Source organism: Botrytis fragariae, assembly GCF_013461495.1.
Source record: "Botrytis fragariae strain BVB16 chromosome Unknown tig00000050, whole genome shotgun sequence".
In the NCBI taxonomy this organism is placed as follows: Eukaryota; Fungi; Ascomycota; class Leotiomycetes; order Helotiales; family Sclerotiniaceae; genus Botrytis; species Botrytis fragariae.
Genome location: NW_023500992.1, coordinates 1,077,915 through 1,101,995, shown reverse-complemented (window position 1 = coordinate 1,101,995; position 24,081 = coordinate 1,077,915). Strand labels below are relative to the sequence as shown.

The window sequence follows — 24,081 nt, the reverse complement described above, 5'->3', positions numbered from 1 at the left end:
CGGTCTGCGGATGCTGGCATATTTCTATGGTCATTAGTCTCCATTTAGACATCTGTGAGAGACAACGTCCAGCTTTTCTTCTAGAATTTACATTTCGACCCCAAATGCTAGGGTCAGAGACAGGTCAATTCTAGAAAGAGCGATATTAATTTATTGCGTTTGTACTTGCTTCCATAAGATGGTTCGAAGAATGTCACGGACAAGATGATTATTCTCTTAATCCGCAGATGGCTTCTTAGATGGCCATCACCGATTACGCAGAGTTCAGTCGGTGAGTTTTGAATTGATAATCGTGCAACGCAGAACACTTTACCTACAATCAAAAAAGATGCAGATTCTCTGCATGACCACAATTGAGTCGGATTGTGGCTTGACATAACATTTTTTTTCCATTTCCTCCAATGAAGCATATGCGGCCGGTCAGCCTCGCTCTGATAAGTTTTGTAGCGGGGAAACAAGGCAGCATACATCTACTCTGATTGCCTAGGGGTTTCAATCCCCCTTTCAACTCGACCTTTACCATTCGAAGATCTCATTCAATTCCCTCATTTCACCTTGACCATTAATTTCCTGGGCGGAAAGATACAGCAAGAATGGAAAAGATTGCAGCGACAGATGTAGTGGACCTAGACAGCATCTTGGCTTATGCGGGACGGCTTTCTTTCGTTTTTCATAGATATCGACTGCTTTCTACGGAGAATGAGTATCTTATACCTAGTGTCGTTGAAGAACATATTAGCCTTCTCAGTTCTACCATTGGTACGCTCAACGAAGTGCTTGGCCTTCTGAAACGAGAAGACGCGGGTAAAACCCAGAATCACGTCTTCAGCGACGATGGCCTTCAATTTGTGAATTTTCTTGTAGGAGAGTGCGCGAAGGTCTTGGATAAGATTGCTCCTACGGCTACAAAAGCTGCTCAGAAGGTGGAACGAAAGAAGACCCGAAAAACAGCGAAGAAAGCCAAAGAGAATATCATTGCGCCTGTGGTGCCAACGCAATTGAAGCTCGATGAGGAAAAGTTCTTGAATGACCTCGAGACTGCAGTGTGGTATCGTGTAGACAACGATACCTATGCCTACCTAGAGCGGTTCAAAGAGATCCAATTGCATCTTCTCTTGGTATACCAAGTTGTTACCGTTGGCTCGCTTCTAGGAGATCTGTGAGTTTAAATATTCCATCGAAAAGCAACTACTAACCAAATATAAATCTTCTAGAAGAGTCGATATCGAAAAGGTCGTTCTCTACCACGAACGTATCAACCGTACCTTCGATCTTGTTTGTGGCTCTTCACCAAGTCGGCGTCGAAATTTCCGTTCCAGCAGTAGCTCTGCATACACGCTGAGTGGGTCGGATAGTGATAGTGAAGCTATCTCGGTTATTTCTAGGAGAAGAGGAAACCCACGCCCGAATTTCGTCACATACTGCCCTCCGCCCCCTCCAACCTTTCCACCTGTAGACAGATGTCGTCTTCAGCCTGCATCGAGGGTCATAAACAATGCCCCACCTCCTCCACCTGTAGACAGGTGTCTTTCTCAGCCCTCGTTGAGGGTGAATGCTCCACCCCCTCCACCCCCTGCCGTGGCATTCATGTCAAGATCGCTGATTTCAAATTCTACCTCTTCTCCGAGAGTTATTGACCTAACTACTCCCCATGTGAGTAAATTCACTGAAACAAATCCGAATTTCCAGGCACTTAACTCTTTCTTCAAAACCCACAGCATATGAGTCTCTACGAGTTACCTTTGTATGTGTACTGATATGATTAAGGCCAAACCTCCCTCATACGAGAGCCACAGAGTTCCCACTACGCCACCGTTGAAGCAAGCATTGCCATTAACAAACCCCCCGACCTCTTCACAATTATTATCGGATGAGAAAGGCCAAGATAACAAGGCAGAATCATTAACTGAGACGGTGAAGGAGCAATTAGTGAAGAAACCCGCGGAGTAAGTTCCACGAAGAATTGATGACTGTAACTTTCCTAGTACTGACGATAACAGGCCCCGAGTACCAGAAGGTCAACTCTTTAAGTCGCCGCATGACTGCCTTAGCTTCAAGATCAGAAGTCTCTTTCGAAGCAAGGAGTCTCTTGCTGCTGAGATGAGAAAAGTATTGGAAAGTACTTCAAGTGGACTCGACGCTTTTCTCATTCAAGGTTACGATATTAGGCCAATCCCTCACTCGGCCTTTCACAGCTTGGAAGCCACGCACATGCGTACGATTCTAAGCCAACTGAATGACAATAGCTGGCTTGAGACATTCAGCAGCCTGACAAGATCTGAACACAGTACACTCGGCATTGCTCTGTGTCCTTTTGGGCAGACAAAATTGCGTCGAGAGGTAGTGGTGCTTAAGGTTTTACAGGAGAATAAAAACAATGTATGGATGCGTCTCATTGCCAATAAGTCTGTCACTCCTATTTTACCACAGAATTCAAACGGCCGAATCATATTAGCCATTGTTCGAGAGCACCTGGATGATGGTAAAAGGATAAGTCCAATACGTCGTGGAACTGTGGGAACTTCTGTACAGCACTTTCCTGTGCCACCTACACCTCCAGGGTTTTCTCAATCAGGTCCACCACCCCCTGGAGTGCTATCAGTTCCTCCTCACCCTCCTCCTAGAGGTACGCTATATCCGCCTCCACCTCCTGCTATACTCCCAACAATAAGACCTCCTCCAATGACAACACCCAGAGGCTTTAGTAGTCCTCCGCCTCCACCTCCGCCCACACATCCGGCCCCTAAACCACATTTCAATTCAAGCGAGGCCCAGATCTGCAGCAACGCTGAAGCATTGGTTGCTCTCACAACATATGCCGAGTATACGCTTCGACAAGCCGAGCCTAACGAACCCAGTCTACTTCGCACATGGTTCAAGATAACTATAACCCACGAATACAACACAATTCGCGACATAGTCGCTCGCGTAGAATCATTCAACAAACGCGGAGGTTCCGTTATCAACTCTCAACTCCGTCTCACGGATCAACAAGCTACGCATATGACCAAAATCTTTGAAGATCTTCAAATGAAAGAACGAGACCACAGGTTTGAATGGTGCTGGGTCGAACTGAGTCTTCACAATAGTATCGGGGAAGTGGATCTCGCTGCGCGCGGTCATGCAGCCCAAACGGCAACGATGATGCATTTAATCGCTCGGAGATCTCTCAAGAGAGAGTATAAACCTTATGAGGTTTATAATTGGCTTGTGCGAGGACCGCCACGCCCAGGCTTCAACAACGGTCTTCCTCCACGACCAGGCCCACCGGTCGGAATACTACTGCCAATGCCTGGACCTCCTCCGCCACCTCCACCACCACAACCTAGAGTAGCGCCTCCAGTTTTCGTTGATCGCTTCAGACCACGACCAAGAGGCAATGGGAGAGCTAAAGGTATGAGCATGGGTGATCCCGATGATTCAGGTGGCTCAGGGAGCGATAGTGACACTACTTATGATAGTAGAGACAGACGAGTGAGAAGAACACGTTGCAATGATAAACGTATGGGCAGACGTTATTTTGATAGTGAAATCTCGGATGATAGCGATGATGAAGAAGATGCCATTAAGATTCCGATTATTTTGAAGAGGGGAGATGATGTGGTTAAGAAGCTCTTGGATCTTTGGACACCGAATACGGGGAACGTTGAAAAGTCAATGGGCAGAGTGAGTGAGAGCTCCTAGTCCAAGGAACAAATTATGGGGAGGAGGTATTTGTTGTTTTTAAATTTTAATTAAGGTGGATAAGGTATGCGGTATTTTCTAAATAGTATAACTTTACGCCCTAGTCAATCCAGCAGCTCTTATGATATTCAACATACATACATGCGTACTAGCAAACGAGTAGAGAAGCTCCGTGTGTATCCAAGCAATCAAGATATTACAATATTTTTGAATCGTCAGAAAAAAAAGATGGGCATCAATAATGAATCTGCAATGCATTTGAGATATCCAGGAACTTCGCAAACATAACAATGATTCTCTAATTTTTGTAAAATTTGGATTTTAAATAGACTGCGAATTTTCTTCGCCACTGGTTAAAGTTTTCGACGAAGGTCCATGTGTTGCTATCACGATGGAGCAATTTTCAAAGAGGTTACTTTCTCATTAATCTTCCTGTCTAAGCGGTACTTTGCGCACTAGAACTGGCAGTTCTATCTGCTTTATTCCCACTCCTCGCCTTCTTGAAGCAAGAAAATTCACTCTTACTCGCCTCCCTTAATCTTTTCAAATCTACTCTCATGCCCGGCAGTATTTTTTGTAACCTGGCTCTCGCTTCACCATCAGTTCCTTTATCCAACTCCTGATAGATCTGGCTTGATGTCTCTGTTGCTCGCTCTGTTGTATATTGATTCATAGTCTGTGCGACGAATTCAATATCAAGAGTAGCTTGCATAAGAGAATTGAGAGGAAATCGCTGACGTTGTTTGAAGGCCTCTAAGAATTCCAGGGATAATTGCTCTAAGAGATAAGAGAGAACTTGACCGGTGAGGGAAGAGGCAGTAGTAGATACTTGGGTGTGGACGATAACGAGACAAAGTAGAGCCTCGTATACATAAGGACGAACTTCTTTTGGTTGTTCGGTTGGTGCCCAATCCGGTGCCAGAACTCCACGACGCACAATATCGCGGAGAGTCTCAACAGTAGGTTTAGTATAAGATTGAAAAAGACGAGCGTCAATTTGCCCTAAGACGTCTCTTATTGTCTTGGCTTCCTCTGTAAGTTTGACCGAGAAAGCATTTTCGAACTGCGTTGTAAGATTCGGAACGACATCAACACGAAGTGCTTGGAGATTGCTTAAAGTTAAGAGCATTCGAACATTCTATAAAAATTAATTCAGTTCTCAAAAAGGATATAGGTTATTCGACTTACGCGATCGCTAGCATCGACAGTTCCAGCACCCATACTTGTAGCAATAATCATTGCCACAGGAGTCGCCAAACCATCGGTATCGGCGGCCCAGTCATCTTCAGCTTTTTTGACAGATCTTTCTGCATTCTCGACCATTCCACTCAATGCTTTATAGAGGGTTGTCACGAATTGACTGCGAACCATTTGCAAGAGTTTGGCTGGCGGAGGTAGAACGATCTCAGGCGAGCCCTGCTTGATTGATGCATCGGAAATGTAAAGAATTTTTTGCATGCCCGATAGAATTGCGCTTTCAAAAGCACTGAAATTGGCTGGCATTCTGGTTAGGTCTCGTTTATCTGGAGAACGCCTCCAATCTTCCAAAACTTTGATGTTTTCGGCATCTTTATTCCATGCTGCGAGTATTGCAGTCACACATCTTTCACGGGCTCCTCCAACAAGAGCCTTTAATCTTTCAAGAGCTGAACCATCCCCATTAATGACAGGTGAAACTCCTGACATTTCACTTGCACCGGAACCTACAAGCGCAAGGAATTTGGCCAAATAATGGACTCCACTGGCTGAGTTTGACCATGGTGGCCAGAAAGCAAATTTTTCCCAAGCTTCACCTCGTCTAGGGGATGGAGGTGGTAGATTGTTTGGATCAAATGTGAATCGAGAACCTCGAAGGGCAGACGGAGTCAACGAATCAGCCGTCCTTGGTGTGCGAGGGGTGGGTGGTAGAGGCGAAAACAGTGCCGAGATATCCTCAATTGGAGGATCAACAAACAACTCGTATATACTTTCCCGAAGCATATCTACTAACTCGACTGTTCCTTGTTGCAGCTCAATAATGTTTTCATCAGAAAGCCGATGATGCTCTCGAGACTTCCCATTAATACCTACTGGTAAAGCTTTCTGTGCTCTGCCATCAATGAAACTCTGAACAGTTTGCCAGAATTCTGTCACTTCTCCAAGAATTCCTTGTGCAGAGAACATGCTATGGAGAAACGAGTTCAATTTTTCCCATAGCTCGATGATGTCTGGAGAATCGACCGAGACTTGTTTGTTGTCTACTATTTGCCGTCCAAGAGACCGCAAGTGAGTAGCAACAACTTGAGGCGTAGGCTTCTCAGCACTAGCTAGTCGTCGCCGTAAAATTTCAATCTCGACCTTGGAACGATCCGAAGTTGTCTGTATTTTGACCTTAAGGTGATCGAAACGACTCAGTAACCAAACCCAGATAGGATTATCTGTTACTCCTAATTCGAGTAATATTCCAATAAGTTCCATGTGTTGATCCTGTTGAGCGCCGAAAATCCCGTCTGTTCTAGCTGAACCTTGTGCCAATGATAATTTCTTCCATACATCACGTTTAAAATCCTCAATCTGCTGTTCGACGTCATGCCATACGCGAGCAGCCAAAAGAATTTGGTGTATCTGAGGATCAGTCGGTGGTGTATTTCCTAGCGTTTCGGTGAGTTTCTTTGCATCATCCGCGAACCGTCTTGCTTTTGTATATTCTTCGACAATACTTTCATAGTCTTTGCGCTTGATACTATCGGTAATAGCAGCATTTACCTCGTAGTATTCTTTGTACCGATCAACGGTTCCAGCCATTACTTTCAGGCTATCCTCCTTCTCTCTTCCCCCTAATGCCGGTCCCCACACCTCTTCTGCCTTCGCGGAGACGTCTAAAAGAGGAGTCTTTATTCCAAGGACACCATATTCGCTTTCTTTCATCAATGCGTTCTTTTTCCTGACATCCACAGGTGCCGGAGTCGTCATTCCAATCTGATTACCACTACTCGCTCGAAAACTACTTCTGCTAGCATGGCGGGAATGAGGTCTAGCTCGAGAAGCTGTGGGTGGTTCTGCCCCCCGATATTTCATCTCAGTATATACATTGTCAATTGTGGCTTTGGCACGCACGAAGCGTTCGAAGTTCGATTCAACGAGGACCTTAAGGGAAGCGGACTTTTGGTCAATTGATCTAGACAGTAGGTCTAAACCTCGTAATAGATCTTGCGTAGAGGCAGTAGAATGAACTTGGGAGAGGAACAAGGCGGGCGAAAATGTTGTAGATGACAAGAGGAACCTGTTACCTAGTACCGTCAGTGAAAGTAGAAAAGAAATGAAGGATAGACAAACGCAATGCTATATCGTCTTGTACTGGTAGACCCTGCTGCCGTAGAACTCTAACTACACTATCGGTGCTACCGAGAGGATCTTGCTCATCTCTTTGGACCAAATTCTCTACCCCATCGCCCGACTTTTGTGCATTAGGAATGAGACTCTTGCGATCACTGGCTCTCTCCAGGGCGAAGTATTTGGACTTTCTGCGCGCGACAGCTGCAGCCATTGCACCATTTTGGTTCGATTTGGGATCTTCGTCCTCCTCATCTGAAGCATCACTTGTATCCTTATCCGCCGGCCATTCTATAGGATATGGCGATGAAAGCTGGTAATGGTCCAAAATGGTCCGCTCCATGTCCGTCATATTGAATCGTGTTTAATTCGAGATTGTCGCAACAAGTATTTAAAGGTATTGATTCATAAATTAAATTCCAACGCTACATATCCCACTTTGTGATTCCAAATTTGAACTGAATTGAACTTGACTTTATGGAATATATTATAATTTGTCGAGGTTCTACTTCACGGCGTTCAATTCAATGTATGAACGTGTATCATTCATTCATTAATAATTTGAGCATCAATACTCATTAGGTACAGTATCGTAAATCGGGAATTGCCGACAATGGTTCCGGGCCAAAACGGCTGAAAGTGGGAACAGCGGAATCCAAAGTAGCAACCCATTACTTGAGGAAAAAAGCAACTTTCCGCAAGTTAGCCGCGACTTCAAATCTTCTTTCCCTAAACTCATTTGGACCTGTTTACTCTCTTTTCCCCTCCTCTTCCGATATATTCTTGCATTTTTCGGCGAGAATTCATTTGGCAGACAGTATGTTAGCAATTAGATCTTTTGGCGCTCCTGCGCGAAGACAGTGCATCCAAGTATCTTCACGTGCTTGGAAACCAACCGCTGTCCAGGTAAGAATATATTTAGTTCTAGCTCCCATGCAGCTATTGCATATTCAACATTCGAACCACATGCTTACTGTTTATGATTGCAGGCCCGCCGCACATATGCTACCGAGAAACCCAAGATTGCCCAATTCCACGGTCAAAAGGGATCAGATGTAAGGCATTTCCCCAACCAGCAGAGAATGGTTCCAATACTGCCCACTTTGTAACGGAACGGAAGGGGCACAATTGTATACTATGGGAATTTCTCGGAATACGGACACTGACATTTCATAAGGGACTTTACACAGTTAGTTTGATTGAGGGTGATGGTATCGGTCCAGAGATTTCCCAATCCGTGAAGGATATCTTCACAGCCGCCAAGGTAAGGAGAAAACTTGAAGGATCTCGAGTCAATTCTGACACGGAATAAAGGCACCGATCAAGTGGGAACCAGTTGACGTTACCCCGCAACTCCGGGACGGAAAGACCACTATCCCCGCAGAGACTATCGAGAGTATCAACAGAAACAAGGTCGCTTTGAAGGGTCCTTTGGCAGTATGTCTATCCCAGCTATCAGTCTTTCGCCTGCGCCTGGTGCTAATCTACATTAGACCCCTATCGGTAAAGGTCATGTATCTTTGAACCTTACTCTTCGCCGAACTTTCAACCTTTTCGCCAATGTTCGACCATGTCGCTCAATCGCAGGATACAAGACACCTTACGATAACGTTGACACCGTTCTTATCCGTGAGAACACTGAGGGAGAATACTCTGGTATTGAGCACGTTGTAGTAGACGGAGTCGTACAAAGCATTAAGCTTATTACAAGGGAAGCCAGTGAGCGTGTTCTACGATTCGCATTCCAATACGCCGAAGATATCAACAAGTTGAAGGTTCGAGCTGTTCACAAGGCCACAATCATGAAGATGAGTGATGGTCTTTTCTTGAGCACCGCAAACAGAGTTTCCAAGGATTTCCCAGCTGTCGAGTTTGACTCTGAATTACTTGACAACACTTGCCTGAAGATTGTTACCGACCCAACTCCATACAACGACAAAGTTTTGGTTATGCCTAACCTTTACGGAGATATTCTCTCAGATATGTGCGCTGGTCTTATTGGTGGTCTTGGCCTTACACCTTCCGGAAACATTGGAGATGAGTGCTCTATCTTCGAGGCTGTCCATGGATCTGCTCCAGATATTGCCGGCAAGGCTCTTGCCAACCCTACCGCTCTTCTCCTCAGTTCCATCATGATGTTGAGACACATGGGTTTGAATGACCACGCAAAGAGAATAGAGACTGCCATTTTCGATGTTTTGGCAGAAGGTAAGACCTTGACTGGTGATTTGGGCGGAAAGTCCAAGACTCATGAGTATGCTGGAGCGATTATCAGCCGTTTGTAGATACATTAGATACCCGGTTTAGGGGAGTATAGACTGTACCATCAAGTGCATAAAATTCCCGGACTGTTCATAAAATACTAAATCTCACAAGATTACTCGGGGAACTTTTGCTTTTAACAGGTGATTGTCTATGAATTATTGCGGAATTTGTCAATTAGGTGCCTATCAAAATGACATATCATTCTGCAATATCTGAGTGCACTCAATTTAACCCCCATTTCTCCAATTTCTATGCAATTTTGCCCCTGTCCACCCATCTTTGATGAATCACGTGGTCGCACAATCGCTCGAACCCGTTCGGTTCTTGTTCGGTAATGCAGGTCAACTACAACATCCTTGGGGATCACCACACGTGGTGAAACGCATCAATGATACTTGCCAGTCGGATTCGATTTGAATCTTGAATTAGGAAGCTCTGAAGAAACAAATCCTCCGTACTTGCGCTGAAAGTTCATAAATCGCAAGGTACGGGTGAAAGGCCGCGAATGCTAACATTGGACCTTCTCGTCAACTGACATTCTAGCCAATGAAAACTTCCAATTCAAGCTTCTAGATTTCTTATTTTGCCCAGACGGGAAAACAGACGGGAGAACAGAGCCGCAAAGATGAAGCGCTCATTAAAGCGCACTGCTGTACGACGTGCTATGGCAGGACAAGAAAGGTATAAGTATGAGCCTTTGCCCTCGTCGGGAGAAGAATCAGATCCAGTTACTAGCACAGAGTCGGATGATATTCTCGAGAGTCTTGAGCAGCATCTGAGAAGATTCAAGAAGGGATCAAGGAGAAAAGTTATCAACATGGGTATTGCAGCAGTTGTAGTCTTGGGGTTTGTCTATTGGGCAGCAGTGTAAGTTTATCTATAAGTTTCCCCTTGTTATATATTCTCTTGCTAATCACTGATATAGAGGATTTGGTCTACCTACCAATTCATCATGTGATACTATCAATGCTGGATACTATTGTCAACCAGAGATCTCACATTATTGGGGCCAATATTCTCCATATTTTTCAGTTCCCTCAGAGATTAGTGCCGCAGTCCCTGATCAATGTGAAATATCATTTGCTCAAATCTTGTCTCGTCATGGAGCACGAGATCCCACAGCTGGCAAGACAGCAACATACACGGCTCTTGTTGAGAGAATTCAAAATACTACCACGTCCTATGGAGCAGATTATAAGTTCATCAAGGACTATAAGTATACCCTAGGAGCCGACCAGCTTAGCGTCTTTGGACAACAGGAACTCATTAACTCCGGTATCAAGTATTATAATAGGTACAAGTCCTTAGCTTCATCCATCACTCCTTTTGTTCGTTCTTCGGGTCAAGATCGTGTCGTTGAGTCTGCTCAAAACTGGACGCAGGGGTTCAATTCGGCTCGTTTGGCAGATTCGTCATCCACAGCGAATGCTAGCTACCCATTCAACATCGTTATTATCAGTGAAGATACAGGAAGCAACAACACTCTCGACCATGGTCTCTGTACTGTTTTCGAGGATGGGCCTGACTCCACCATTGGGGACTCTGCTCAAGCCAAGTGGGCATCAATCTTCACCCCAAACATCACTTCACGTCTTAATTCAAACCTCCCCGGTGTCAACCTCACGATGGCTGATACCATATACTTCATGGATCTTTGCCCTTTCAATACTGTCGCCTCACCCACAGGAATTATTTCCCCATTTTGCAAGATCTTCACGGCTGCCGACTGGAAAGCCTACGACTACTACCAATCCCTTGGTAAATACTACGGATACTCTTGGGGCAACCCATTGGGCCCAACACAGGGTGTAGGGTTCACCAACGAGCTGATTGCCCGCCTTACAAATTCCCCCCTCCAAGACCATACTTCTACGAACCATACTCTAGATGACGATCCGGCCACATTCCCCGTTGACAAGTCCATCAAATTATATGCAGATTTCAGTCATGACAACGACATGACTGGGATATTCTCCGCTCTCGGTCTATATAATTCCACAAGCGCATTATCAAACACTACAAGAGAAGATGCGTTGCAAACGAATGGCTATTCGGCCAGTTGGTCGGTACCATTTGCAGCGAGGATGTATGTCGAGAAGATGACTTGTGCGGGAGAGAGTGAGGAACTAGTTAGAGTCATTGTCAACGATCGCGTGCTACCATTAGAAACTTGTGGTGGTGATGAATTGGGCAGATGCGGATTGTCAAAGTTTGTGGACAGTTTGAGCTTTGCTACTGCAGGTGGTGACTGGGAAAGCTGTTTCACTTCCTGAGTTGGATGATTTTATGATATGAAATTATAAAAAGCAGATTGCAAGATGAATTTGTGCAAAAGATAGTAATGGCAGGCTATTTCGGTAGTGTTCTTAGAAGTTCGAAAAGAAAGTTAGTTAATATAATCTTCAAACGATTAGCAATTTGCCAAACCCTGCGTCAACTCAATCAAATTCTAGAAACATAATACAAGATTCGGGATTTTTTTTACTTCAGTTGACATTTCTAGCACAAATATCGGGAGGAAAGAAACTTCTAAAGATTACAACCCGCGCAATAGAAAAATTCCAACGCCTTGCTTGAGTGTGGATGTAGGATCAATCCCACCCAAAAGTTCTTATATCCCAGAAAAAGGTACCCCTCAAAAAACTCCACCGTGCTTGGTTTGCAGACACCATTGGTATATATGCCTCATCTCCTGACCCCAATCCTTCAAATTTACAAACATCCAACAATACAGTCTATCGTGCAGCCTCAAAGTGATCATAACAGGTATGCTGCGCCTCCAAAGATGGTCAATCCAACTCCAGCCCACCAAACGAGGTCAAGATCGATGCGGTTGATAAGTGAAGGTTGCTCGATACCGCGACTTATGTGCTTGGCATTCTTGTTGAGAGGAAGAAGGTAGCCTTCTGAAGTTGTAGGTTCTTCGGGTTCGTCCCCGTATCCCAGCCACCGCTTCATTTTAGAGCTCGAAGTTGACGTTGCTGAAGTTGTAGGGTTGAGGGTTTCAGTTGGAAGCATCAAAGCAGGACTATATGCTAAAAACATCGGGTTCACGGGTGTTCCATCGAATTGGTAAAGATCAAGTCGAGTTAATTTCGTATAAGGATCCGTGTAGACTTGGAATTTCTGATGGTTGAAGTGTCAGCAATCCGATCTTGTTTGTATTCCCACATATCGATAACCAGTATAATAGGTGAGCGCAATCACAAACCTGAAGTGTCTCGCTCTGATTGTATCGTGTGTATGTTGCGGTACTGGCAGTGCATGGAACAGATTCCAATTGACGACCATCCACACTAAAGGGATTCAAACTAAGAGATCCATCCGAGTTCAAGACGAATTTACCGTGTTGCCATTGCATTATCGAAGACACACAGCTCGGTTTCGCAGCTACGGTATTATTAGTGATATTCTTTCGTGCAATAATCGTCTTCGCTCCAGTGTGGTGAAGGAATACATACGATTTGAGATCGCTCGATAATATGCCTCTTCATAGTAGCCATCTGCGGTGAAAGAATATGAGATTCCGGTATGAGTAGGCTCGAGTAGTGTATCATTGACTGGATTGTAAAAGCCCTAGTTCTTGATGTCAGCGCGTGCCAATCGCAATCTTCATGATCCAGCCATCCTGATTTACGAATAAAAACGTACTGGGCCAGTCAACACTGCGGCGGACTTTGTAGACCATGTTCCAACAAGCTCAGCTACATTTGGCTCGGCGGATACGGTTGACAGTAAATATGCGCTCGCGATTAATACTGACGGCAAAACGAGTGGTGCCATATTGCTGAATGGTAGTTGTCGATGAATAAGTTTTTGAATTGCGAGCATGAACTTCCATTTAGGGATGGAATTCGTAACATCGCTAATAAACATTCAGCCACATCTAGCGCCACCGCAAGCAGCCTCCACTGCAAATACTTAAAAATAGCAACATTTTAAATATTCTAGCTATTTGATTGCTCAAGTCTTTTTTTTCTCATCATCATTAGGCTAATTGATAAGCTTTGATAAGTCTAGTGTCCTTTTCTGATATTATATTCCAACCTTTCAAGGTTGTGTTTGTTCAGCGATTGGTGGTTGGCCCAAGAAGCAGTTTTCATACCTACCAACAATGGCTTCATCAGCAGCATTGAAATCAAGCAAGAAGGAGCTCCGTCTCTCGATTAAAAAGGTTCTGTCTACAGTTACAAATGAGTCCGTACATACTCAAAGTAAGTATTCTGGTTCATATTGGAGAATGAGTTTCACATTTATATACTGCCGGTTCATTAATTTGATTAGGCGCGGCTGTTCTTCACAGACTCATCAATTTCAAGCCATATCAACAGGCCAAGCGAATAGGGATATATCTTGCTATGCCGACTGGGGAATTACAAACTGATGCAATTGTAAGGCACGCTTTGGAATCTGGCAAACAGGTCTTCGTACCTTACCTTCATAAATCTACTTCTCAGTCACCTGATACACCTCGTTCCTTGATGGATATGGTGGACCTACGTAGCCTTGCAGATTTTGAAGCCTTGAAAAGAGATAGTTGGGGAATTCCCACGATCCCTGCAGAGACTGTGGATGAACGAGAAAGTATACTGAAGACTGTTTCGAGCAAAGGTGGTCTAGATATGATACTGTTGCCTGGGGTAGCCTTTGACATTGATCCTAAAAGCAACTTCATAAGACGCCTTGGTCATGGAAAAGGTTTCTATGACTACTTCTTGCATCGATACAGGCAGCAGTCAGGGTCACAAATGACAGATGCAGCGAATCCAGGAACAAATGTATTGCTCTATGGTTTGGCTCTTGAGGAGCAATTCTTGAACTCTGGAGCAGAAATCTCAGTACCAGTAGGAGAGCATGATAGTCTTCTCCACGGACTATTGTTGGGAGATGGTGAGATTAAAGATGGTCTTGTGTCCAGAGAATAGATCCACCTCAATATAAACAACTCGATAGAAAGCCAGATGACCGAAGAACTCCCCTAAAACTCATGGTCCAGGTCTTACAGTACTTTTTGTTCTCGTAACAACCCTTTCTGAATGTACGCCCTCCCATAACCTCTTATCCACTTGCGCTCTGGATTAACGAAACATTATCACCCTTCAAGAGAATTTGTCCTATATCGTATTAGTAAACTGTTCCTTAAAATTCACATAATCTGAAAACTCACCCAGCGCCCTGCGACTCTCTTCTTTATCCTTTGTAGCTTGTCTGACCTCCACTGCATCATCGAGCACTAAGTTCATGAACTCGTCGAAACCCTGATAGCGCATCAATTAGAAAAGTATCATCGTAAGAGGGGGGGGTTTTGCGCGCACTCTGATCTTTCCTTCAATTCTGATTCCCAATTGCTCGTATAACCAAATAGACACGGGCGTATGCTGTTGGAGCAGCTTGAAAATGAAGTTGATTGGGGGAAGAAGGACCTTTCGGCCACCTCCACCGCCTCGATTCATGATGAGTTTTGTTGATTTTTGTTAAAGTGATTACTCGTAAGGACACAGTCTGTAAAGACTATGACTGTTATTCAAAAGATAGCTTGAGTGGTGAGAGAGTTGGGTTTGAATCCGTTAAACTCCTGATCAAATATTTAAAATTCTCGACGCGGTTGGTTAACGGGCACCTTAAGCTTGTCTTTCCACAAGGCTGCCAAAACGGCACTAAAACTTTATTTCGCTGCGGCAACCAACAACTTAAACGGGCAGAACAAGTCAACCCTCCCTCCATCACTTCTACAACAAAAGAACATTTTGATTCTTTCCAAGAAATCCTGCAACCACAAAAATTTCATAACAGATTCCTGATACACTTAATTCTTCTTTTCTCGATTTCTCTGTATTTGGTAATTTCTTTGCTGATACATTTACGAACTGTACATGAATACATCTCCCCGTTAATTTGTTATTGTCTCCCAAGACCTACCCCTCCATCAAAATGGTCGCTGTTGCCACGAACGGGAGTGGGCCGCAAGATGCCTTCACTCCCGTTATTGCGGCTTTAAATACTATGCGCGATGGTCAGAGGGGACAGAAAGAGGCGGCGCATAGTTTCTTAGAGAGTTTCCAGAAGTCGGTAGGTTGCGTTTTCTAGTCTCAATACTATTGCGCCAAACTAGTTGTTGACACAGGCTCACTTTTTTTGTAGGCGGAGGCATGGCAGATCACGATTGGCATCCTATCATCAAATGCTGAGCCAGATGCGAAGCTCTTTGCGGCTACCACTTTGAGAGGAAAGGTATACATGATCACAAACCCCACCTATTCAGATTGAAATCTAATCTTGTAGATTACATATGACGTTCAACAAATACCAAGCGATTCCTTACCAGCTCTAAGAAACCAGCTTTTAGAGCTGTTGAAAGTGTTTGCGACAGGGCCACGACCGATTCGAATCCAACTATGTGTTTGCTTGGCCATTTTAGCTATACAGATGACAACTTGGAAGGATGTAGTGCCGATGGTAGTATCAACGTTAGGGAACTCCGCAGAAAGTCTCGCCTGCGTTCTAGATTTCTTGAAAGTTCTTCCAGAAGAAGTCACCGAAGGACGAAAGATCACTTTGACAGTATGTGGGCCGAAATACACCATTCCCGAAGCATGTGAAACGATGTGGAAAGGTCGAGAAGTTATTGGGAATATCAAAGTCTAATGCGTCAATTAGGAAGATGAGCTTCAACAGAGAACTCAGGAATTATTGGGAGATAACACCGCCCAAGTGGTACAACTGCTGATTGCATATGCACAATCGTCTGGTACGTAATAATTGCTTTTGGATACAGTTGCAGGACGCTAATAAACACCATACAGAATCTGCTGCGACAAATCCACAATTACTTGAAGTCATCACATCTTGGCTCCGCGAAGTACCTGTCGCCGACATAGTTAACTCGCCTCTTTTACCGGTAATATTTAATGCTCTGAACAACGACCGTTCCTTCGAAGCAGCAACAGATTGTCTTTGTGCTGTATTTAAGGAGACTCGTGAGGTTGATGAGTACATGCCTACCATCGAGATACTTTTACCTCGTGTATTAGCACTTCAGCCTCGCATTGCGCAAGCTGCCCAAGAAGAAGATTCTGATTCGTTCAAAGGCTTCACTCGCATTTTCGCCGAAGCTGGTGAAGCATGGGTCGTCTTGATTGCTCGTGAGCCTAAGGTCTTCCGACCTTTGGTTGAGGCAATCTTGGAGTGTACTCACAGAGATTTTGATAAGGATGCCATATCTCTTACTTTTATCTTCTGGTATGAACTCAAACTATATCTCATCCTTGAGATGTACATCGAAGCTCGTATGCAATATGTGGATGTGTACTCTAGTCTCGTTGACATCATGATGAAGCATCTGGAATTCCCTACAGCCGATGGCGCAGATGAAACGGACTTGTTTGATGGCGATAGGGATGCAGAGGAAAAGTTTCGGGAGTTCCGTCACCATATGGGAGACGTTCTCAAAGACTGTTGTGAGATTATGGGCGTTACACCATGCCTTACGAAAGTTTACGACGCTATCAAGGCGTGGATGGGCTCCTATGCTGGTCAGGCAACAGCAGCCTCTGTGCCACATTGGCAACAGCTCGAAGCACCTCTCTTTGGCATGCGTGCGATGGGGCGATTAGTCGATAGGGATGAAGACATCATACTCCCTCAAATCATACCTCTCCTTGTTCAGATTCCTCATCACGAAAAACTTCGATTTGCAACTATCATGGTATTAGGTCGTTACACGGAGTGGACTTCCAACCATCCTGAATTTCTCGAGTCTCAATTCCAGTACATCGTATCGTCGTTCACAACAGACTCGAAGGAAATTGTTCGAGCAGCTGCCATGGCAATGAAATTCATTTGCAGTGATTGCAAACACTTACTCGGTGGGCAAGTAGTACAACTGCAACAATTTTACGATCAGACTCTCGACAAGTTACCTGGAGTTAGTCAAGAAGAGCTAACAGAAGGTGTTGCATCTGTTGTTGCTGTTCAACCGCCATCACAAACATATCAACTCATGAAATTATATTGTGATCCATTGATGTCTAGGCTAATGGCCTTGGCAAATCAAGCTAACGATGAAGAATCAAAGCTTAAAGTGGCTGGTAATTACTTTCTTCTGTTGCACTCACCGGATAATCACTGACAAATGTTTAGATCATATGCAATTGATTACCTTATTCATACAGATTGTTACTCCTTGGATTGAGTCAAATCAAGATCACCCAGCTGTAAAATACTGCCAAGAGATCTTCCCAATTCTGTCGACGATTTTAGATTCATTCATGACTTTCACTCCAATTTGTGAACGAGTTTGTCGCACATGGAGATATATGATCATATCTTATCGAACATCAATGGCTCCTCTCCTTCCTCAAATGGCCAACAAACTTGCAGAAGGTTTTGCAGCGTCAAGACAGGGCTGTTTCCTCTGGGTTACTAGTGCTATCTTGCGTGAGTTTTCCGAGGACAGAGAACACGTCGATGAACAAACCACGGAGTCAATCTACACCTTCTTTGAAGCCCAGTCGACAGCGATGTTGAAAGCCATGGCTGATCTCCCACCCCAAGATCTCCCTGACGTCATCGAGGATTTCTACCGTCTTCTACTTGATGCTTTGCTCTACTACCCTCACAAGATGATTCGATCGCATCTATTTACGCCAATATTCAGGGCTGCCATCGCTGCTTTAGATCTCGAGCAACGCGAGCCTCTATCTGCGGTTCTACACTATATTCGAGATGTCATTAGCTACGGTGGTGACAATCCTTCAAGTTCAGCCTCCAACATCAATCCACCTGAGATTCAACAACTGGTTAGGCAGCTTATTCTCGCTAGTGGCAATGAGTTAGTGAAAGGAATCATGAAAGGCATGATGATTAGTTTCCCAGGAGACTGCTTTACCGATGGCAGTGGCGTTCTTCTTGGTTTATTCGAGATACTTCCACAAGAAACTGCCAGCTGGGTTGATGGAATTCTACGCATGTTGCCAGCTGGAACCGTCAGGGAAGCAGAAATTGACCGATTAATGAACAGTATTCGAGAAAAGCTGAGTATCGGCCCTGATGGTGTTCGAAAGGTTCGTAGCTTATTGCAAGACTTTACGAATACCTATCGAAGACGTTATGTTGCTCCCAGGGATGGGTTGGGCCGACTTGAGGCCACTAGGTTTCAGTATAGTGGTTAGAGCTCTTCTCATTGTTAAATTTATACACTCAGGGAGAGTTTTCGTATTCGACTCTATTTTCAGTGGTAGCGATGGCATAGCGATTGGGTTGGTGGCTGGTGGGGATTTTCACTTTTTCTTGCCAGAAAGTAGTTATAGCGTGGTGAAAAGATTCGGGAGGAAAAGCCCGAGTGGTCAGATTCGGACCGGAGTTGGGATAATATTGGTGAGTACATTTTGGGGGCATTTTATGTGGTCATATGGACAGGTGAAGGAATGGGACAATTTAAGAAGCATGTTGCGTGGCCTTCTTCGCTGGGGTTGTGGATTGTAGATGATTGTATGATGTGATATGTGATAGCATGGAGAAATGACGGAGATGTGGCCAGGAATGGAAAAGCGCAAGATGGGTTTGGGCTGGAATTAGAAGCGAGGAAATTTATGTTATCTTGTGGAAAAATGATGTGTGGTTTTCATGTTCACTTGTGTTTGATAAGTTAATTTTACTCGATGAAGTGTGCTTGTGTACAAGGACCCGGTGTGGAAGGTTGAATATTGGGACTTGTAGATGTTCCAGATTCGTAGGTGCAGTACTTCTGATAAGTAGCATAATATAATATCTCCAGGCGCCCTAGTTGTGGATGCGAGATGAAATTTGGAACTTTGGAAAGTGAACATTCTTCCAGATGTGATATGATGAAAGGACTTGACGTAGAATGTATGATATGATATTCACAGTAAGGAAAGGAGGAAGAGGAGGATACCTCGTGAGCATGCATTGAATGTGACAACAAGAACGGTATATTGATAAAGATTCTAATTAGTATTTGTAGATTACCCATATTTTATAGTAAGCTCACAACCTGTATCTCATAAACTATTTCGTATTTCAGGCTTCAGACTTCGAGCTCCGAGCTCGGGTACGAAAACATATGAGAGAATTCCTCAGGTTTAATGCTCTGATGTAGACAGATATGCAATGTAGATATTTGAGAAATATTAGGATATAAATGGAGTGAAGGGAGAGGAGATTGATTGATTGAATGGAGTAAGAATAGGATTGCTTGTTATCAGGGAGATTGTGGATATGGTTATGGATATAGCTATGGGAAAAGTGATACCTAGGTATCAATCTTCCATCTCCAGCTTGGAGTGTATGTTTGCAAGAATGATATACTGGACAATAGTCCAGAGTTTCGAGACACACACCAACTCACAGGCTTAGCATCAAAGACTCGGGTTCTTACCATAAATAATTAAATCCCACATGATCATTACGTTTCATTTTTGTAAATTTATTATCTATTTCATTTCATTGAAGTCATTTTAACATACATTTCCGTTCCGGCATTGCCAACCATTTCTTGAATGTTACCTACAGCTCAGACCGGCAACATTGATTCCCTAGTCGGTCTGAAAGTATAAATGGGTGCCGAGAACATGGTATTGTAACGCTGAGAACGCATCGTACGTATCGTATCGTATCTCTAGAAGAAGCCAAAAAAAAAGGAAAAGCGAAAAAGCAGCAAGGGTACATAGATGTGAGTCCAATGTCTGTCTCAGAGGACTGTCCAATGTCTGTTTCAAAGGACTGATCAGACAGCCTACTATGATAGGTGTCGAGCTTATAAAACGAGAAATTGGGATATATCGAAGACAATAATCTGACAAATTTGCACCACAAACTCCAAGCTGATCACAACTCCCAACCAACCCTTGACCAGAGGAAGTTATCCACCCATATGCACAATTATGAAACCTGTATGTGATGCGCCTTTCTTTATGGAAGTCATGGAACGCCGAAAATGTTGCAGATATGGAGCCACCAGATGCAGAAATGGAAAGGAAAGAAAACTTGAGAGTATGGAGACGGGGTATTCGTTAGTTGGGAACTTGGGGAACGAGGAGACGAGAGATATAACGAAGCTCATATGATCTAGAGTCCGCTGGGTCGAAGAAGTGACGGACTTGTTTATCATGAACATCGGTGACTGTTTATATTTGATTAGTAATTATGCTAGCTCATGTCCGGAAGAAAAGAACTTACAACTAAGTTGAACCTGATCAAAGAAATCCCGAATGACTTGATCAGATGTATCATCAACAGCAAGAAGACCATTATCTGGTCGAACAAATGTTTTTGGTGGAATATCTCTCATTCTTAAGAGCATTTGAAGAACGTTAATGAGGTCGTCACCCTGGTTAGCATAAGATTGAGGAGGGTTGTCAAGTGGCCACTGTCCATGAAAGTCTTCACCCTCCCAGCATTTGAAAAGCCAGGTGGACTTCTCAACACAGTTGAGAATGATGACGGTGACTAAGAACAATTCGAAAGAATACTTCGACGACTTATTAAGTAAACGTCTCTCGAGCTCATTCAACATGCCCTTGCACATTTGAGATGCTTTATTTTCGGCTGCAGCATTCAGTTGAGTGTGAATTATAGCAAACGATCTCTCAGTTGAAAGAATGGGTTTGGTCGGACCAGCTTCTTCATCAGGTAGACCTGGAGTTTTCGCACACATTTCCCATCTAATTTCCGAATCGACGAATATGTGTACAATTGCCCAAAACTCTAGAGCACGGCTAAGGAAATTGTCTTGCTTCTGAATTGAAACATTAAGAGCAGTTTGAAGAGTTGTCCGAATGAATTGAGAAGGCTCATTTTCAATAAAGATCGGCATCATGCGCTTAGCATATGCTTCAAGCTTGGTGGAAAGATCGTCATTATCCGTGTCAAGGATAAAAGATGTGAGTCCAGTTTCATCATCTTGTGCTTCTAGACACGGAAATGACGCGTAAATGGTGGTTCCTGGGTAGTGAGAAACTTCAATTTGGTAAAGTGAGCTTTGAAACGTTGCAGAACCTTTTGCGGCAAGGACTTGGTGGTGAGCAAGCACTGCATGAAGCTTCGCAGAGTACAAACAGAGCTCATGTGCAACTCGTGTTCGGATGCATGGTGTCTTCCACAAACGAGCACTCTCGACGCCCTTACAAGTATCACATGGGTCTCCTGCAGTGCATGGTTTCTTCAACATTCTGCAACGAAGACAAGAGCCAATCTTCCTGATATCAGAAACCTCCTTTCTGCGACCTTCATTGAACTTTCCTCGAACTTTGGGTTTGGTCGCCTTTTGGCCATTACCATATTCGGCGCTAAATTCGGTGGTCATTGGATTCATAGCAATTCGAGTATGAGTTTTTGGGCTTTGTGCTTGTGACTGACCATTTTCGAACGTATTCTCGGTGGGGTTGTGCTCTGGGTAAGTCATTTGACTCATATGAGCCATTTGATCTTGAACCTGCAGTGCTGCGACTTGACTTGCTGGCATAGGAACGTCCATCATACCCCAAGAATGTTGTTGGTTGTCAGAGTTTCCACTGAACAAACTATCGCTCATGGCATTTGCTTCAACAAGTTGTCGAGTCAACTTGTCTTCTGACAATTTGTCTTGGGCGACTGCATCTTCGCTCAACAACTGAGGATCCACCATGGATGGGATGAATCTAGTTGCTGCTGCTGCTGTAGCAGCCATCGAATTTGGGGACGCAGATTGAGAGCGACCAAGACCATGTTCATTGGCATGACCTTTTTGATTAATACCTGGAAGAATTTAGTATCAGACAGGCAATAGAAACATTATTTGCACTGACCCTTTCTGTCGCGTTGGGTGCGAGACTCGTAACTCATAGGTGGATTGTCAAGAGTGTATTGCTCTTGTAACTCAAGGTTATCTCCACGAGACACTGTTGCTTGATTTTCGCCCAGAGGACTTCCATTACCAGGCCGGTGGTTGCGGTGCTCCGACTCAGCCATGTCCCTGGAGACTTCTGCCAAAGTTTCAAGCGGTGTCATTCCTTGAAATGGTCTTCCACGGATGGCAGTCGTCTGTTGATTGTTTGCAGTTTGAATGTTTAGATGCTGGTTATTAGACCGATCTGCAATCTCGGGGAGATTGTTAAACTCAAGAACAAGCCGCTGCTTCGTAGCGCGATCCAACGCGGGGCACTTCCTGCAGATATGACTTGTCAAAGTGTCGAGTCTTCCTTTAGGGAATTTCTCTGAGCAAGCTCTGCAAGTATGATGGTAGCGATTGCTGGAATCATTTAACTTTGCACCTCTTTCGAAGTACTGAAGAATCAACGCTGTTGATATTTGTAGTCAGTAAACATTCTTGTTTATAAGATGAAAGATCGGTGGGGGATGACTCGAGTTTTTGAGAGCTTCAAATTGAAGCTATCGAGAAATTTCCAACGGGGTCAACTTACGGTTAGGTTTGCGACCCATCTTGCCGTATTAATCACGTTGATTCTTTTGTTTGGATACTGGATTGACTTATTTCAAGAATAATCAACAAGAGTTGAAGAGTTGAGGATTCGAGTAATGCCAGTTTAATCCCTCACCGACAAGTAAAAGGTGTTGGCGGTGTAAGGGGAGTCGGAGTGGGTTAATTATTATTCCGAGTGGGGGGCTGACACTAGATACGGTGACCCGAACCACTCAATACTGTTATGACCCACATTCAGCCACCGTTCAAACCTGTACTGTTAGGAGGTGTAGTCTCATAGTACTCCTGTTCTGTGTTTGTTTTTTTGAACTCTTTGAAGACCACTCCTTTCACAAATTCAGCATCAAAACAAAAGAATAGTAATGTATCTAAAAGGTGCGAAATTCTACTAGAATGGTCTTTTCACTTATAAAGGATTCACTTCCCTAAAGTCATTCACTCATTCATTGATCTGAATCTCCATTAACACCAAACTACCTACTGCGCAAACGTTATGACACCTCATCACAATAGTATGTACCAATGCTTTGTCAATCTACGTATGCCCTGTTCATGACAGAATGGGCGGCTTTTCATTTTCTGGAGGGTTGAAAGACAAATTAGAAGTCGCTCGCAGATTTGAATGCTCAGTTGAGCTATGAGGTAGCCATAGTCAACGTTACTGTGCTTTGCTATTCAACAAGATCGAGGAACTACAGTTTCGAGGGCCATTCTGCAACGTTTAATCCATTATTAGAATCCGTGACTATCCACGATAGGGCTTGCACGACCTGAACGCCGTTGACGCATGAAACAGATACATATCATGCAACCAGATCATGAACGCCTCGCAGACTCCTACAATCTTCATCTCTAGTCATTGACACGAATCAAGAGACAACTCTAGCGAGAAAAATAAATCAACATCCGAAATTTCCACGAATTGATACAAAATGAACCTAGGCTCGACCCACCGGACGAAGTTAATTTGCATGTGCTAGTAGTACTTGTATACCAGTATGGTGGCTGCCACTGAATTCATTGATTATCATTTCCTCTCTTGGACCTGTGCATTGGAGTTACTCTAGATCAGGGCGATAAGCTTATTATTGTGGCATTCCGGCCTGAGCCGGGAAAGTTCCCTTTCTTTAACTAGTAGGCTAAAGTCTTAATTCATTATTATTAGTGGATTCAGTCGCCTTAAATAGGAAGCTCCCTCGATATAAATTGTCGATATTGCTTTTTGTTTCGTCCACTCATTTGACACCGTGATACCAAGCACCGGTATACTAGCGGCAGATTATAGGTTATATGCAAGGCATTCACAACACGCACAAGGGGCAGGTATCAATCGTGGGGTATATGGGTCCTATGACATGTTGTAGAACCTCAAACAGGCGATC

General features: G+C 44.0%; 9 protein-coding genes across 9 annotated transcripts; 5 read left to right on the top strand and 4 right to left on the bottom strand.

Annotated features, from left to right (window-relative positions):
* Positions 1–593: 593 nt before the first annotated feature.
* Positions 594–3,684, top strand: Bfra_004349 (uncharacterized protein; the record flags this gene model as incomplete). The annotated part of the gene is made up of 4 exons (XM_037334756.1): positions 594–1,159; positions 1,215–1,653; positions 1,768–1,946; positions 2,001–3,684. 4 exons carry the CDS (start codon positions 594–596, stop codon positions 3,682–3,684), a joined length of 2,868 nt encoding a protein of 955 aa, XP_037193290.1.
* Positions 3,685–4,120: 436 nt separating this feature from the next.
* On the bottom strand, positions 4,121–7,348 carry Bfra_004348 (putative exocyst complex component sec5 protein; the record flags this gene model as incomplete). Its single annotated transcript, XM_037334755.1, has 3 exons — positions 4,121–4,822; positions 4,873–6,953; positions 7,000–7,348. The coding sequence occupies 3 exons, from the start codon at positions 7,346–7,348 to the stop codon at positions 4,121–4,123; spliced, it is 3,132 nt and encodes a 1,043-aa protein (XP_037193289.1).
* A 467-nt stretch (positions 7,349–7,815) lies between these two features.
* On the top strand, positions 7,816–9,281 carry Bfra_004347sb (putative isocitrate nad-dependent protein; the record flags this gene model as incomplete). Its single annotated transcript, XM_037334754.1, has 5 exons — positions 7,816–7,902; positions 7,986–8,051; positions 8,174–8,260; positions 8,311–8,433; positions 8,490–9,281. The coding sequence occupies 5 exons, from the start codon at positions 7,816–7,818 to the stop codon at positions 9,279–9,281; spliced, it is 1,155 nt and encodes a 384-aa protein (XP_037193288.1).
* A 605-nt stretch (positions 9,282–9,886) lies between these two features.
* Bfra_004347sa (putative isocitrate nad-dependent protein) lies at positions 9,887–11,534 on the top strand (the record flags this gene model as incomplete). The annotated part of the gene is made up of 2 exons (XM_037334753.1): positions 9,887–10,128; positions 10,187–11,534. 2 exons carry the CDS (start codon positions 9,887–9,889, stop codon positions 11,532–11,534), a joined length of 1,590 nt encoding a protein of 529 aa, XP_037193287.1.
* Positions 11,535–12,018: 484 nt separating this feature from the next.
* On the bottom strand, positions 12,019–13,137 carry Bfra_004346 (putative protein rot1 protein; the record flags this gene model as incomplete). The annotated part of the gene is made up of 4 exons (XM_037334752.1): positions 12,019–12,387; positions 12,473–12,651; positions 12,723–12,837; positions 12,913–13,137. 4 exons carry the CDS (start codon positions 13,135–13,137, stop codon positions 12,019–12,021), a joined length of 888 nt encoding a protein of 295 aa, XP_037193286.1.
* A 238-nt stretch (positions 13,138–13,375) lies between these two features.
* On the top strand, positions 13,376–14,186 carry Bfra_004345 (putative 5-formyltetrahydrofolate cyclo-ligase protein; the record flags this gene model as incomplete). The annotated part of the gene is made up of 2 exons (XM_037334751.1): positions 13,376–13,475; positions 13,546–14,186. 2 exons carry the CDS (start codon positions 13,376–13,378, stop codon positions 14,184–14,186), a joined length of 741 nt encoding a protein of 246 aa, XP_037193285.1.
* A 133-nt stretch (positions 14,187–14,319) lies between these two features.
* Bfra_004344 (putative small nuclear ribonucleoprotein e protein) lies at positions 14,320–14,741 on the bottom strand (the record flags this gene model as incomplete). Its single annotated transcript, XM_037334750.1, has 3 exons — positions 14,577–14,741; positions 14,429–14,519; positions 14,320–14,375 (listed from the first exon to the last, which is right to left on the bottom strand). Exons 1-3 carry the CDS (start codon positions 14,712–14,714, stop codon positions 14,320–14,322), a joined length of 285 nt encoding a protein of 94 aa, XP_037193284.1. The 5' UTR covers positions 14,715–14,741.
* A 451-nt stretch (positions 14,742–15,192) lies between these two features.
* On the top strand, positions 15,193–18,431 carry Bfra_004343 (putative exportin 1-like protein; the record flags this gene model as incomplete). The annotated part of the gene is made up of 6 exons (XM_037334749.1): positions 15,193–15,330; positions 15,403–15,492; positions 15,544–15,822; positions 15,919–16,009; positions 16,065–17,348; positions 17,401–18,431. 6 exons carry the CDS (start codon positions 15,193–15,195, stop codon positions 18,429–18,431), a joined length of 2,913 nt encoding a protein of 970 aa, XP_037193283.1.
* Positions 18,432–20,291: 1,860 nt separating this feature from the next.
* Positions 20,292–22,698, bottom strand: Bfra_004342 (putative zn 2cys6 transcription factor protein; the record flags this gene model as incomplete). The annotated part of the gene is made up of 4 exons (XM_037334748.1): positions 20,292–20,401; positions 20,458–22,014; positions 22,065–22,556; positions 22,680–22,698. The coding sequence occupies 4 exons, from the start codon at positions 22,696–22,698 to the stop codon at positions 20,292–20,294; spliced, it is 2,178 nt and encodes a 725-aa protein (XP_037193282.1).
* Between the last annotated feature and the right edge of the window lie 1,383 nt (positions 22,699–24,081).